The 16,964-nt window shown below is 44.7% G+C and overlaps 1 protein-coding gene across 2 annotated transcripts in view; it reads left to right on the top strand.

Moving 5' to 3' along the window:
• Nucleotides 1–16,964, top strand: part of ZDHHC8 (zinc finger DHHC-type palmitoyltransferase 8) — a 130,818-nt gene that overhangs the window by 53,026 nt on the left and 60,828 nt on the right. The window contains exon 2 of one of the 2 annotated variants that reach the window (XM_033136363.1): nucleotides 3,592–4,799. The exons of the other annotated variant lie outside the window; for it this stretch is intronic. Within the exon in view, the coding sequence (XP_032992254.1) occupies nucleotides 3,689–4,645 (957 nt within the window). The 5' untranslated portion in view covers nucleotides 3,592–3,688 and the 3' untranslated portion in view covers nucleotides 4,646–4,799. Of the gene's footprint in view, nucleotides 1–3,591; nucleotides 4,800–16,964 lie in introns of those variants that run through there. 2 annotated transcript variants of the gene reach the window in all.

The following is a 16,964-nucleotide window of genomic DNA, read 5'->3' as shown; positions in this document are numbered from 1 at the left end:
AGTGAAATGATAACTTTTAGAAATGCAGGAGGAGGATGGGGCCGGGTTCACCCAGAACTTGCTGGAACTCAGTTCTGGCACCTCTCAGGTTGGCGCCATTGCCATTATAAAAAAAGAGCAAGGGAGGTGTTCATGGTAAGTTCTAGCACTTCTTCTTCTAGAAAAATAGCACTGGAGGAGGAGATTAAAATTTTAATGTGGGGGGACCAACCTGCTTTTGCATAGGATTCAAGAGGAGGTGGGTGAGGGAGAAATGAAGGGATTTATCTCAAAATGGCTGTCCTCCTGGGCATAATCAACACAGCGGGTTCTCCTTCATGGAGAGCACGTGTTGCGGTGGGGGCAGCGAGGACATCCCCCTGTTTCTGGGTGGGTTAGTTTGGATGGTCACGAAGCTCATTGGGCACCTCTTGGTCATTGGGGAGAATTTGATGTTGCAATTATGACTGACAGGCCAAGGGGCTATTATTCCCTGCGCGCAGCATTGAGCTTCCTCTTTTTGCTGCACGCATCGGATCACCCACCCATCCTCCCTATACAGTGGTACCTCGGGTTACATACGCTTCAGGTTACATACGCTTCAGGTTAAGAACTCTGCAAACCCAGAAATAACGTTTCAGGTTAAGAAATTTGCTTCAGGATAAGAACAGAAATCGTGCTCTGGTGGCGCAGCGGCAGCAGGAGGTCCCATTAGCTAAAGTGGTGCTTCAGGTTAACAACATTTTCAGGTTAAGAACGGACCTACGGAAGGAATTAAGTACTTAACCAGAGGTACCACTGTATTTAGGTTTGTTCGCTTGACTTTGCTATGCCTATCATGGGGTCGTCTGCTTTGGGGCAAGGGCCTGGTAGGAATTTTACCATTTGGCTGATTGGCTGGTGCCATTTGGTTTTTGCCTACTACTACGTAACGAATCGTCATAACTTGTAAGGTTGCGGTTAGGCATTGGTTAATTTTGGTTGGTGGAGTGGGTATGGTTGGCTGTGCCGGCCCCTCCAATGATGCTGCTGCAAGGGTATTCCGTTAAAGGAATCCAGGGGCTCGCCATGCTATTGTCCAAACCCCTGGCAAGGGGCTAGGGCCACGCAAGAGCCCCTGGGAGCATTTGGGGAGAGGTGAGAGCCTGGCGCCCAGCTCTATTCTTTCCCCAAAATGTTTTCCCTTACTGACTTTTGCAGGCTTGCGGATGTCAAAGTGGGAACAGATAGTCGCTAACCAATGCCTAAGCAACCATTCACAGGCTGTAATCAATAAAGTGGTGGCGAAAATTACCAGTATGCCAAAAACCAAAACTAAAATTTTGTGTGGACTGTGTTTTTATTTGGGGGGTGTCCTGGGGGGTCCTTGACACGCAACTGCTTTTCCTGCTATCCCAAAAAAGGTAGGAACTGTTAAGAAAGCTGTCAAAGACTTCAAGTCCAATAACACCCCTGTTGAGACCATACAAAATTTGGCACAAGCGACCTTACACCAGAGGAGGCAGATGTACCCCTCTCTTTTAAAGCTACAGGAAGCAGGGTGGGCATTCCCTTTTTCATGTAATAGTTCTACCTGGAAGCAAAACCCTCATGATTGCTAACGTCAACAAGGCTCCTGCTGTACTGTCAGCATTACAGCCAGATCTGCTCGCAGAACTGGAAAAATAAAAGAGGGAAGGCGCTTAAGGTGATTGGGCGATTGTACAGTGCTACCTTGGTTTTAGATCAGCTTAGTTAATGAACAACTTGGAAACAGAACGCTGCAAACCCGGAAGTAGGTGTTCCACTTCCTGTTGAGTGTGTTCCGTTTGTAAATTGAGTCCCCCGCTGCTAATCAGACGCTTCCTGTTGAGTCTGTCGGCTGTTGAGTCCCAAGCACCCAAACAACACAGATGTGATATTTGGAGCTGCTGGTTTTTTGCATTTTTGTTTGTGTGGCTTTTTCGTTGTCCCCCCCCCCCCCACCACTGTGACTTGTTCTTCGTTTTGTGGGACTGATTGTGACTGTGGCTTGTGACTTCGTTTTTGTGACTGTGTGGAACCCAGTTCAGCTGCTGATGGATTGACTGTGTGACTGCAGAAATGGATAAAAGCCCCCCTTTCAAACAATTACTATCATCAATGCACGTAAGAAAAAAAAAGTAATTTAAATTTTTATCATCTACAGTACTGTCTTATTTATTTTATAGTACAGTACATTGATTATTGCTTTTATTTTATGGATCAGTGGTTTCATTAGATAGTAAAATTCATGTTAAATTGCTGTTTTAGGGGTTGCTTTTAAAAGTATGGAACAGATTAATCCATTTTGCATTACTTTCTATGGGAAAGCACACCTTGGTTTTAGAATTTGGAACAGACTTCCAGAACGGATTAAGTTTGGGAACCAAGGTACCACTGTAAAAGGAAAACTTGCAGTGGAATGGAAGCAGATTACCCATTATTTCCTTTCATCTCACTGGAGTTAAAAAAAACACACAAAGCTGTGGGAAATGAGATTAGCAAATCATGTTTGATTAACAGACTGTTTTTCTGATTTAATAGGTGGTACGTTTGCTATTTATGCTTTGAATTGAGTTTTTAGGACCTTGAAAATATATTCACAGTATTTTATTTTGAATCAGTAGGCGATAGGACTGAAGTGAGACAGTACACCTTACCGTTGCAATTTTTGCACTAGATGTAAACTGGTGTGTGGGCTGGCTGGTATTGATCTGACTTTAGTATTTTAGCAAACCCCAAATATGAGGCATTAAGTTTTGCTTTTGCTATATTCTATATATGCTATATTGCTATATATAAATTTTGTTATATTTGCTATATTTGCCTGGGAAGAGACAGCCTGGGATGAGACTACTCATTAATAAAGGGAACTCCACAGAAGCTGTACTGCAGAATTTCTTTTTCCTGCTCAGATGGCCCTGTTGGCTGCTGGTGAGGAAGCAAGACTGTACTTTCATTTTTTGGGATAGCTGTTAATAACTGGAAGTCTAGGGACCAGGACATGCAGAACAAACATTGTAGTCATGAGCGATGAGATAAAATTGGTGACAATGAACATGAAATTATTAGGAATGCAGTCAAGAGGACCAGAATTAGGAATTATTCGAAAGAAACGATACAGCAATAATGTTGCGGGAGGGGGATTAATTAACTAATTGCCTTCCACACACCCTGTCCTACGGTGATTGTGTCATCAGATACAGCTTACAGTAACTGTGAAGTATAAGGGGTATGGCAAATAATTTATTTAACGAGGGACTAATAAAGCCAGGGGAGTGGCATTTATTTTACATTCTAATTTGGACTCAGTTCCTTGACTTAGCTGGACTTAAACAAAGAACCCAGAGGTCTCTTAGACCAAAAAAAACAACAAATTGTGGCCTTTCATTTGGTGTAGGCTCCTGATCTGAGACAACTTACATGCATCAATTATTTAAAAAAATTTTTTTTTTAAATAATTGATGCATGTAAGTTGTCTCAGATCAGGAGAAAACAAGTAACTTTATTTAATTTTTTTTTATAAAAATAAAGTTACTTGTTTTCTCTTGAGGGAAATTCCTAAAAATATGAGAAATATGCTGGTGACTGCACTGTTGCTTTAACCTGCAGGTCCTTAATAAAGTTTGCTCCTTAATAAAGTTGTTTTAAGAACTGCAAGATACAAGGCGGTGGGGAGGTGAAAGATAGCGGTGGCAGCTCAAAGAAGATGGCAGAAAGCAAGTGGCATCTAGAATCTCCCAAGGACGCACCAAGCCCAAGGTTCATGATCCCCAAGAAGGAAATCAACATGGTTCCCGATATGGAGAAGTGGAAACGCTCACAGGCTTATGCAGATTACATGGGCTTCATTCTCAAGTTGAATAAAAGTGTCAAGGGCAAGAAGCTGACCTGCAGTTACAAAGTCTCTGAGCCCATTGAGAAGCTGGTTGATCTCTTAGACACGCTTGACAGGTGGATTGACGAAACCCCACCGGTAGAGCAGCCATCCCGCTTTGGGAACAAGGCCTTCCGGGCGTGGTACACCAAACTGGATCAGGGAGCTGAGAACCTGGTGGCCACGGTGGTCCCGAGAGAGCTGTCAGAAGCCGTCTCCGAGGTGGCAGTGTACCTGAAGGAGTCCGTGGGCAACTCTACTCGTATCGACTACGGGACAGGTCACGAAGCAGCGTTTGTCGCCTTCCTCTGCTGCCTTTGCAAAATTGGAGTTCTCCAAGAGGATGACCAGCTCGCCATTGTCTTCAAAGTGTTCAGCAGGTATTTGGAAGTTATACGGAAGCTGCAGAAGACCTACAGAATGGAACCGGCCGGCAGCCGAGGAGTCTGGGGCTTGGATGACTTCCAGTTCCTGCCCTTCATATGGGGCAGCTCACAACTGATAGATCACCCAGACCTGGAGCCTCGGCATTTTGTGGACGAGAAGGTGGTGAATGAAAACCACAAGGAATTCATGTTTCTAGAGTGCATCCTATTTGTTAGAGAAATGAAGACAGGCCCATTTGCTGAGCACTCCAACCAGCTGTGGAACATTAGCGCGGTGCCTTCATGGGTGAAGGTCAACCAAGGCCTCATTCGCATGTACAAAGCCGAATGCCTGGAGAAGTTCCCTGTGATCCAGCACGTCAAGTTCGGCAGCCTCCTCTCCATCCAGCCTGTTGCATCTTAGGGAGGTTTTGTAAGATATTTTTTCCCCACATTTCTTTTTCTTTTTTTAAAAAGAGGGGGTCAGAAAGCACTGGAGAGAGCAGGGTGAAGGGCCAAAGCTCTTCCCATTCAGCCCCACCCTCAAGCTATGCAGCCGATTCATTTCCACGGTTTATCTTTTTGCAACTTTTGGGGGGTAGGGGTAAAAAAAACCAGGAAGATTTTCCGATTCTCTTAAAAGACCCTCCCCACCCCGTATTTTGAAGGGTTCCCTTGGCCAGCTTGCAGATTGGAAGATTATACCTCCCTGTTAATGTATACACACCATCCTTTGATAGGGCCTACTTTTGGCACTCACAAACGCACCAACCATTAGTGGTGTTGTAACGGCTGCCGCCTTTGTCACCTTCTGCTAAAATTCTGGGCCCTTCATCTTAGCTCAAGTCCCCCCATGGACTACCCTCCTGTTCCTTGGGCATGGTTTCTGTCACCTCTGCTGTCTGTTGCAGACACCCCTTCCCCACCCCACCCCACCCCACCCCACCCCACCAGCACATGTAACTCCCCTTGCCCTAGAACCGCCACCTGACAAGGCTTTCTGCACATGGCACTCTTTCCTGACTCCTCTGGTTTCCACTAGCATTGTCAGAAAAAGAAAAGAAAAGAAAAAAATAACTGCAAGATACATTCCCCCAGTTGTTGTTTTGGACTAGCCGAAATTTGCAAGACAAATTCAAATGCCACCCCATACAGTGCAGAAATTGTTGTGAGCCCTGACCCTTTGACCTTGCAGCTGCATGGCTGAGGTTTCTGGGGATGCTTTCATTTCCTCAGTGAAAAACCACAGGACAGTATCCAGACTTCTCCCACCTAGAGGGCACAACCTTTCTACCCCGCTTTCAGTGTCCCTGCAGTACCCCTGTCTCCCAAGCCTTGCAGACTAAAATCAGGTGAGGGTCATTTTGCAGTCCAGCCAGCTTCTCTGGGGATTTGAAGCCAGCTTACATAAGACTTCAGTTGTGTGCAGCTCCCCACTGGAACAACACCTTTCTCCACCAATCTTGGCAGCAGTGAAAACCACTGTCTTCTTAGCAGGCTTGATTTGGAGCAATCTAAGGTATTCCCCCCCCCCCCGCTGATTTGAAGGAGGGTGGTATCAAACTTGAAAGGAATGTAGGGAGGAATGGGTAAAGGTAACACTGGCTGAGATGTTGTGCTACTTTCATGTTTTCTTTGCTTGCGTTTGTTCTTGCCATGCCTTTCTAAAATTATCAAGGCTCTTGACATAAAGAAAGATATGCCTCGTCTATGATGGATGCTTGATGTGACATGTGGCTTTGCCTGTTTGCATGTGAATATATGCAGATTCAGTTGATTAAAAGCAATGTGACTAAACAGTGCAGTCCTGTGCTTATTTGCTCAGAAGTTTTGTTAAATGGGACCTACTCCATGGTCAATGTTCCAAGGATTGTAGCTTTAATTCAGGGGTCCCCAAACTAAAGCCCATGGGCTGGATGCGGTCCAATCGTCTTCTAAATCCAGCCCGTGGACGGGCCGGGAATCAGTGTGTTTTTACATGAGTAGAATGTGTCCTTTTATTTAAAATGCATCTCTGGGTTATTTGTGGGGCATAGGAATTCATTCATCCCCCCCCCCCAAAAAAATATAGTCCGGCCCACCACATGGTCTGAGGGACAGTGGCTGAAAAAGGGTTGCTGACCCCTGATGTAGAATGTAGGCACCCTATATATAGAAATGAGGGAACCAGTGATATTTTAGGGAGCAGGCTAGCAGGCGGGGCCCATTACTTACACCATAGGAGCCTACACAACACAAAACACTGTTGCAGTATGTAGGTTTTATTTTATTTGTTTTTTATCTTATATTTTGGAACTGTACATCCAGGTTTTTTTTCTTTAATTTTTTTGGTGGCCCCCATGAGAGTGGGGCCCTAAGCTATAGCTTATACGTAAACCCGACACTGGTTGTACCACCCAAATGTCGCCAGCCTGAGAATTGCAGGGCTAGCCCAAGCCATTTTGCTGCCTGACAAGAAGGGCAATATGGTGGCCCCTCTCCACATCATTCTGTGTATGTAGAAGTTTGGCTGGAGACTGGCAGCTTCAACAAGTGACAACAGGACAGTGTTGTCCATCTCAGCTGAGGAGAACAGGCTGCCATAGGAGGCACCTGGCAGGGTGGGTGGCTCACACAGCTCTGCCCACAAGCATCTCTACATGAGTAGAATGTGTGCTTTTATTTAAAATGCATCTGTGGGTTATTTGTGGGGCATAGGAATTTGTTCATATTTTATTTCAAAATATAGTCCAGCCCTCCCCCCCACAAGGTCTGAGGGACAGTGGACCGGCCCCCTGCTGAAAAAGTTTGCTGACCCCTGCTGTAATTGGATGGTAGCCCTAAAAATAATGTGTTGTTAGGGTCCATCTTCTTTCATTGAATGTTACTCTGCTCACATTTGGGTGGTCTAGTCCATCAACGTTCTAGGCTGTCCTTATATTCTTGTTTGCTGTGATTCTTCAATTTGATGAAAAACAGCAAATCGTTAATAGAAACTTCTTGATTTCTAAAGGTGTACTACTGCATTGTTATGTGTGCAGCACAATCTTGTTCTTGTTTACTCAGAAGTATTGAGTTCAGTTGAGCTTGTAGAACACATATTTTGGCTCATGGTGGAAAGAGAAAGAGAAAGCAAAGTTGATACTGGAAGATGGATTTTATAAAATGGAAAAAATCAGATTTCTCCAAATCTTGTGATGAAGTTCCCAAAAACTTTTTTAAAAAGTGTTAAAAATGCATTTAGTAGGAAAAGTGTGTACAGAAAAATGTGTACGTTAGAGAAATTAACGTATTAAAATGCATTATATTAAGGGACCTGGCTTGCAAAAACTCTGTATAATAGGCAAAAATGCATACATTAAGAGAAACGCGCACAAAAAGTTGTACAAAGTTTTGTGTTGTGGTTTTTTTATTATTACAAACTGTGCAGAAGTAGGGAAAACAGAACTTAAAATTGGGAGGGGAAATTTATTTAATTATTCCCCTAGATGTATATATTGCTTGTAATAAAGCCTCAAAGTGGTTTGCAAAAAGAATAAAACAATAAGTTAAAAAGAATGTTAAAAAGAATGATTTTAAACATTAAAAATTAAAATCAACAAGAAGCTAAAAAGCAGATTAAAACACATCAACATTCTATGTGTCTGGCGTCTTTTTTAGAAGGCCCAAAAAGAGTATATACAGCGAAGTAGCCTGCCTGTGGTCAGTAGGCAGGAAGTGTGGGTGCTTCTACATTAAAAGATCAATTTCTTACAAACCGGAACACATATTATGTGGCACATGTAACAGTGCCAGGTCCACCTAAGTGGAGTGAGGCATCCCTCGCTTAGATCATAAAATTGTAGAGTTGGAAGGGACTACAAAGATCATCTAGTCCAATCCCCTGCAATGTAGGAAACTTTCACCCAATGTGGGGCTCGAACCCACGACCCTGAGATTTAGACTTTCATGGTCTAAATACATTAGTTGGGCCATTCTTGTCCTAACCTTCTGCTGCATTCAGTACACCCTGCAGTGTCTTCTATTGGGGATGAGAAAACCTATTAGGCAGGTTCTCCAAGGCTCGCGGTCAAGTCATAGGCCAGAGTCAACCTCCTGTTCTCCAATGAAAGAGGGTGCTTGTATTCGTTGCCCATTGTGCATTCCTTATACCATTTCAACACTTGCCTTCTGCCAGGCTCCCCTTGCTCAGCTGAGGAAGATATTTATAAAGTATGTTTCCAACGGCAGCGCTTAGCTGCAAATTAGCTTACATTATTTGCGTGGCGGTGCACGGAATGTCTTGGCTGGCAGAGGAACGCTCAATTAAGAGGCTAGCATAAATAGTCTTCTGCTCCCGAGGATCTCAGTGTGATCTATGGCGCCATGAGTTGGCTCTTAGAGAGCAGCAGCTGTTGCGATAGCTTTCCAAGTCCTAGTAGCTTGGGTGAAGAATGAAGCCAATCTTCAAAGCAGTTCCTTTTTGTCTGGGAGGAAGGGTGAGAAATTAGGAGGCATGATTGCTGTCCCTTGAGATCCCTTTGTCAAGTGGTTTTATGAAATCCTCTTGCGTTTCAACCATTTGGCATCGTCCCCAATGTTCTGCAGAGCTGGTTTCCAAACTGGCAGCATGTTCAGTAATCTGTGTGCATGCAGTTACGGCACAGAGTTTGCATCTTAGGAGCAAATGCTGAATTGGGAAGCTGTTGTGGATTCTCAAGAGCCTGAGCTTTCATTTAAAGCAGAGAGAGAAACTCATGGCCCTCCAGATGCTTTTGGATTCCAACTTCCATAAGTCCCAGCTAGCAGTGGCTCATGATCAAGGTTGATGGGAATTGTAGCCCAGCAGCAACTGAAGGACCACAGGTTTCTCATCTCTGATTTAAAACAAAGACTAACTGCTGCTCAGCCCTTGGCAGTGGTTATTTTTCAGCCATGCCTGCGTTGCTCCTCCATTGGAAACAATCCATGAATCCTTGGCTTGCAATGTCCCAGCCTAGGATCCCAGCGTTTCCCTCCTGAACGAAACGTGCTTGTGAAACCATGGTTTGCTGATCATGGTTTGCTAGGGAGAAACACACTGTGATTCTGGTTCAGGCATAACAACAAGCCAAGGACTATGCTTCTTCTCTCAACATGGGTTGAGCAAAGTGGGGGCCACTGGACAACAGGCACTTGCACACTGTTTGACCCCAGAAGGGCCATTAACAAAATTTATCACTGTGCAAACTGGGCCTTTGGCTATATATACTGTATACACCATACACACTCGCATGCACACACACACTCTAGCAGACTTTTACCTGGCATTGTCCAGGAATTCCAAGAAATGGGGATCAGTGCAGTTTTGAAAAGTTCAGTCTACCATCTTGGTTCAAAATGGTGTCCTTTCCGCCCCCTTTTCAATTTGTTTTAATATTTTTGCAAAGCGTGTAAAGCTGAATGCGCACAAGTTAAATGCATGTAAATTGTGAGTGTACTGTACATACAGCAGAATGAAGTGGGAACAAAGTCCATTCTCTCAACACAGAATTCTATGTGACTTCAAAATGACAGTAAACCACATGGTCTCACTCTTTTTCTTTTTAAACAAATAGAAAACTTGCAGGGGTAGAGGTCTTCCTACCTGCTAGGCTACCTTTTTTTTCTGTCAGGGAATTCCCCCCCACCCCATTAGGGATTACAGTGGTAGCTCGGTTTTTGAACATAAGACCATTTGACTTCTGAAACATTTGAAAACCAAGGCGCAGCTTCCCATTGTTTGCAAGAGCTTCTTGCACTCAGCAGAAGCTGCGTCGTACGTTCGAGTTCCGAGGTACGTTCGAAAACAGAAGCATTTCGGGTTTTCGGCAGTTGAGAACCAAAACGTTTGACATCGGAGGCGTTCAGGAACCGAGGTACCACTGTAAAAAAATTGATTCCCCCACTTGGAATTTGAAATGATACCGTGCCTCCCTCTCTACAACCTTGGGACTTTTGCCATCTCATTCTCCTGCATAGGTAGGCAGGCCTGGTCAGAGAAAGAATGTTCGTAAAACTGGGGCTGTAACTGACAAGGTATCTGAAGAAGTGTGCATGCACACGAAAGCTCATACCAATAACAAACTTAGTTGGTCTCTAAGGTGCTACTGGAAGGATTTTGTTTGTTTGTTTGTTTGTTTCAACTACGGCAGACCAACACGGCTACCTACCTGTGACAAGGCCCTGCTATTCTTTCTCACCACCACTCCAGTGGAAAGTCTTACATTCCTGAATGGATCCACAAGGATGATTTAACATTTATTTTAGTAGGATTAAAGTATGGCTAACTAATGATACTGCCCCACAGACAAGTATGTATTCCTTGGACATATGAACGTTCCTGCCTAAGTGTAAACATGGCAGTGGAAAGACAATTTTGCTGAGATGCACATCATTAGCAATCATGAATAGTTTTTAGTTTGGGGTTTTAGTTTTAGATAGTATGATTACGCCTAGAGTTTTTACAGAGAATTTAAACGGATCTTGGCAAACTTCTTCATTCCTTCTGTTGCTCTCCAGATATTGTTCTACTACAATTCCCATCATCCCTGTCCTTTGACCTTGCTGGATGGGATGATGGGAATTAGTGTCCAACAACATCTGGAGGGTCACAGACTCCCCATCCCTGTTTTAAGCCATGGTTTGTTTGGGGCTTATGAGTCCTGGCCTTGTTAGGAAGAAACAAACCACAACTCCAGTTTCAGACACCACAGGAAGCCAAGCTTAATTGCAGCCTCCTGGGTCGTTTCTCCTCCTTGCACTGCAGAATGAACAAAAGCAGGAGTAATTTCGCATCATGCGCTAGCACATCACCCATGCACCATGAACCACGATAAGACAGTAACCTTGGCTTACCTTGGCGTGCAAATGCGGCCTCTGCCTAAAGGGCGTGAGTGTACAGTATAAGAAGCAGAGCCTTCCTCATATAACAACACCTCTGTTTCTGATGCGATATTTGAAAGCCACCAGCAGTGGTGATTTCGTGGGATTCTGCTGATGGGGTGTGAAATTGTGCAGCAGCTAACAAAGCTGCCTCTGCCTTCCTCTGTTTCACTGACTCCCGCTGCTGCCTGATCAGAAATGCTGAGTCAGTCCTGTGCTAACAGCTGAAAAGCCGAGTCACACTGAGGACGACTCCGTCAAGCGTGCCAAGGAGAAGACCCAAGCTTTTAAGGGCCAGTCTGCCTTGATAACTGCATGCTTAGAATTGGCCAGAGACCAAGTTGTCTGTCTGTATAACTGTCAGGGATCTAACAGGGGCATGGAATTAATTTAGCATTCTAGCAGGTAAATGGGGTTAGCATATAAATATGTAACGATCCACCATTGCCACATCAACTGTTAGGCCTCCTGCAGTAGGAAGTGTCTACCAACTGGTGCTTTTGGAAGGAAGACAGGAATCTTGCTTACTTGCCTTTAGAATGGCGGGGGGGGGGGGCGCAAAGCGATAGTTAGACCAAATGTTGCAGTTCTGCAAATCTGGATTCTGCACATGCTGGCAGCTATACCAAAACCTGGCATGCTTTTGCTGTAATTGTGATGTTTAGCTCATTTTTATTTATTTTTTTAGTTGCTTTTTGTTAATGGTGTTTTATAGATTGTAACTGTTTGATTGATTTGTTAATTGTTTTATATGATTCATGCTCTTATCTTTTATTATGTTATGTGTAAACCACTTTGAGATTCATTTGGATGAAACTACAATAGTAGTACAATAAATCAAATCAAATCGTCATGTTCACACTCCAACCGGGAAAGCTTTCTTGCTGTCAAGCTACATCAGGAGGATTATGGATAAAGGTTTTAACCCTTTCTCACCAAACTATCTGCATTCTCACATTTTATTTTATTTTCTACCAGCCATCTCCTGTAATTGCGCAAAATTTGGCCCTATCAGGACTTGTGGTGTTGCTTGCTTTCTTGTTTTACATCTGTGACAGCAATGAAGTATGTATACAAATTTCAGGCTAGTCAACCCATAAAGCAGTGTGAATGCAACCAAGCATATATGTATGAAAGCATGTGGAACTCCTGGAAAAGCAGTCAGTGAATGGATGATGAAGAAACTCTCTTCCCTATGAATAAAAATCTGAATTCCTCCAATTTGCACACAAGTAACTGGCACAACTAGTCTTGGACTCGTTCACTGTATTTCAGGTGTTCAGGCACGAGTTCTGTTGCTTTTGTAGCTGAAACAGCACCATCCATTCACAGGAGGAAGGATATCAGCTGGCGTTGGGGAACCCCCAGGTTTGCAGAAGTGCATAAAGAAACTCTTTAGGAAAAACTACAACAGAAGGGGCCTAAAATTGGCCTGTTGGAGGCTCAGTGGCCATGGAATCTTGACACACTGTTTTGTTGTGGGGGCAGGCAGGATGCAGGGAAATGGAAGGGAGTATCATCGAGAGGGGGTTGGCTGGCTGACTTGGAACAGTGAACAGGAAAACTTCATCCTGCAACGTTTTGTTGCAGCTTCCCCCCCCCCGACTCATAAGACCTCTAAATCGGCTTCAACCCAAGTACTTCTGCTCAGCAAATTGGGCCGTTGCAGCGATTGCCCCGCAGGGTTGCAGGGTTGCAAAACGTTGCTAAATTTGAAGGCATTTCTTGGCATTTTGCTGTCACATTAAGGTCACAGCTGTCACAGCAGTTTAGTAGCATAACTGCAGCATGCATGCCCTTAAAATAACACATCTCTTCAAAATGTGGTGCATTGCAGCAATCCAGTATTCTTAGTTACCTCAAGCAGTTTGGGAGCAGCCTTAGGGGGTTGTGGGTCCTGGTGCAAGCAGGATAGGATTTCCTCAGCAGGTGATTGGATGATACTTTCACAGGGGGGAGGGGGGGAGAGCAGAAAAAGTGTTAAGGGTCTCCGCTGAAATTCATGTGTAATAATAATAATAATAATAATAATAATAATTTATTTATACCCTGTCCATTTGGCTGGGTTTCCCCAGCCACTCTGGGCGGCTTCCAACAGAATGTTAAAACAGTAAACTTTTAAACATTAAAAGCTTCCCTAAACAGGGCTGCTTTGAGATGTAGGCTGGTGACATAATTTCAAACCAGTAGAAGATCCAATAGGGACGCGGGTGGCACTGTGGTCTAAACCACTGAGCCTTGGGCTTGCTGATCAAAAGGTTGGTGGTTCGAATCCCCACGATGGGGTGAGCTCCTGTTGCTCAGTCCCAGCTCCTGCCAACCTAGCAGTTCAAAAGCACCCCCCCAAAAGTGCAAGTAGATAAATAGGTACCGCTCCGGCGGGAAAGTAAACGGCATTTCCGTGCGCTGCTCTGGTTTCGGTGTTCCGTTGCGCCAGAAGCAGCTTAGCCATGCTGGCCACATGACTCAGAAAAACTGTCTGCGGAGCAGACAAACACCAGCTCCCTCGGCCTGTAAAGCGAGATGAGCGCCACAACCCCAGAGTCATTCACAACTGAACTTAACTATCAGGGGTCCTTTACCTTTACCTTTAAGAGATCCAATAGGATTTCCAATGGCCAGGGGCCCAACATAGTTCTTTGCCCCTGTTCACGAATCACGACTAGTGAAAACACGTGTGTCCTCTAGGGGCACAGCTACCCCATTCAGGACCAAGGAGTCTCCCACACCTGTCCTCCCCCTGTCCCTCAGAAACAGTACTTCGGTCTTGTTGGGATTCAACCTCAATCCGTGGACCGTCAATGGATGCTAAAAAGGCAGCAGAAGTGGCACCTGCCTTTCAAGGGAAGGAATTCCGCAGGATAGCTGCAACAACTCTAAAGGCCTGATTCCTCTCCTGATGTGATGGATATCTGCAGGAGGTCCTCGCGTGCAGAACACATTGATCAAAGGTTATATAAAAGAGTGGGACAATATTTCAGGTATCCTAGTCCCATAGCGCTTTGAACACCAGGAATCAGCAGCTTGAATGTAGCCTGGTAGCTACAACACACAGTGCCATTTAGCTTTTGAGACACTTGGCTACACAATACAGCACTCCAGGTGTTTCCGGAATTGAATAAAAGAGCCCAATCCTAATCGCTGTTTACTTGGAAGTCTCATTGTTCTCACTGCTTAGGATGGTAGCCAAAAATCACACCACGTGTTCAAACGTTTTGAAAATGCAGGGTGGGGGTTGAAGGGAGAGGAAGAAGAAGATAGGCTAAAGGAAAACGGAACACTGGACCTCATTGCGTAAGCTTCTGAAGCTGCCTTTCCCCCGAATTAGGAACGGGGGTGGGGGGAATGCTTGTCATGGGCAAACTTCCAGATGACCTGTTTATTGAGCATTCATCCTGATCTGCCTGCACAAAGTGCAAGTGGCAGATACACCATGCCCGGTCCTTTATTGAGCAGTCATTCTGATTTGTTTAGCGTGAGGTTCTATGATAATGAGCTTTCATTCCGCACCAATCCTGATTTGCTTGTGGGGTGTTTACATGTCTTCTTCCTCCAGGCTGCCTCCAAACTGCCAGTGGCTTGCAGGAGAGAGACAATTACTAACCAGAATGTTTAGGTTTCTTAAATTCTGCCATAGGGTGAAGGTCCGTCCCCACCATTGCATCTAGCTCTACTGTTTTATCCCTGCAGAACTGACCCTACCATTGGGCAGCTTGAGGCACCTCCTCAAGTGGCTGATGCCAGGAGAGTGGGAGTCGGTGCCGAGATGCTTGTGGGCAGAGCTGTGTGAGCCACCCACCCTGCCAGGTGCCTCCTATGGCAGCCTGTTCTCCTCGGCTGAGATGGACAATACTGTCCTGTTGTCACTTGTTGAAGCTGCCAGTCTCCAGCCAGCTTCTACATACACAGAATGATGTGGAGAGGGGCCACCATATTGCCCTTCTTGTCAGGCAGCAAAATGGCTTGGGCTAGCCCTGCAATTCTCAGGCTGGCTACATTTGGGTGGTACAACCAGTGCCAGGTTTACGTATAAGCTAAATAAGCTATAGCTTAGGGCCCCACTCTCTTGGGGGCCACAAAAAAAGTAAAGAAAAAAAACCTGGATGTACAGTTCCAAAATATAAGATAAAAAACAAATAAAACGTATACACCGCAACAGTGTTTTGTGTTGTGTAGGCTCCTATTGTGTAAGTAATGGGCCCCACCTGCTAGCCTGCTCCCTAAAATATCACTGGTTTCCTCATCTCTATATATAGGGTGCCTACATTCTACATCAGGGGTCAGCAACCTTTTTCAGCCGTGGGCCGGTCTACCGTCCCTCAGACCATGTGGTGGGCTGGACTATATTTTTTTTTGGGGGGGGTGAATGAATTCCTATGCAACACAAATAACCCAGAGATGCATTTTAAATAAAAGGGCACATTCTACTCTTGTAAAAACATGCTGATTCCCGGACCGTCCATGGGCTGGATTGAGAAGGTGATTTGGCCATATCTGGCCCCCGGGCCTTAGGTTGCCTACACTTGTTCTACCGGTACATGGACTGGTTGTAACAATTACTTTGATAAAATACATATTTTGTTATGTGCAAATGGCTTTAGATACCTATTAGCTCCATAAATTACTGTATAGCATATATTCAACACAAAGAACAGCGACAATTTGTTGTTGACAAAGGACAGCTGGACATATAAAGGGCCCCATTACCTTAAGTAGCTTAGGGCCTCATCAAACCTAAATCCGGCCCTGGGTACAACTAAGTTCTTCCTTAGCTTGGAGAAAGCTTTCTAGGACCACATTTGAGAAGCCTCTGATTTCATCTGGAGCGCTTATGATACACGAGAGCAGTACTCAACAGCTTTTAACTGTGGAGTACCGTATGTCCACTCACTTCAGCAGCATTGTGCTTGAGAAGCTGTTCTGGAGATCGCAGTATAGATTTTGCAGGCTCCTAAGTAGATATTTATGTGGTGCAAAGCCTTTGAGCTGCAGAGGGGGTTGCGGGGAAGGCGGGGGGAAGAGAAATGATGGGAGTAGTTCTTTTATTTTTAATTATTGTTTACATTTCCCTCTTACCACCCTATACTTTTTATATCTGCCTCTCTCTCTCTCTCTCCCTCCCTTTCTGCAGCGAGGGAATCCAACCTCCTCTAATTTTATACAGGGGACCACAGAAAGCAGTGGCTGACATAACACGAGAAATTGCAGATGTTTCAGAGTTCAGAGCAGGAAACAGACAGCTCATTTTTCCATAGCTCAAGGCCAAATTCAGTATTGGGCACAGAGCAGTTAGTGGAACAGAATGGTCTGGAATAAGGCACATTTCCCAGCATCCATACAGTGCTTTTGGGTTTGCTGCTTACACTTTGCGAAAAAAGAGGAAATGCATCATCAAACAGGAGGACAAGTGAGGACACTTTCTTGCATCACTGAAAATTTAGAAATAATCCACTATAATTTTTCCCATTTTTAGAATTTGCAAATTAAATAAAGGAAAAGAAGGGGGAAGGGGGGGAAATTGAGTAACATAAAATACTTACTTATTGCGCTGATATCCCACTTTTTTCTCCAAGGAGTTTGAGGTTCTCCCTCTACCTGTTTTATCCTTACACTAACCCTTTGAGGTAGGTTATTCTGAAAAATGGTGACTAAAACCCCTGTCTCCCAGGTCTCAGGTAAAGGTAAAGGACCCCTGGACGGTTAAGTCCAGTCAAAGGCGACTATGGGGTTGCAGCGCTCATCTCGCTTTCAGGCTGAGGGAGTCGGTGTTTGCCCATAGACAGCTTTCGAATCATGTGGCCAGCAGGACTAAACCGCTTCAGGGACAACAGAACACTGTGACAGAAACCATAGCGCACAGAAACACCGTTTACCTTCCTGCC

Source organism: Lacerta agilis, chromosome 17, assembly GCF_009819535.1.
Source record: "Lacerta agilis isolate rLacAgi1 chromosome 17, rLacAgi1.pri, whole genome shotgun sequence".
Classification (NCBI taxonomy): domain Eukaryota; kingdom Metazoa; phylum Chordata; class Lepidosauria; order Squamata; family Lacertidae; genus Lacerta; species Lacerta agilis.
This window is presented reverse-complemented; position numbering and strand designations above follow the sequence as displayed.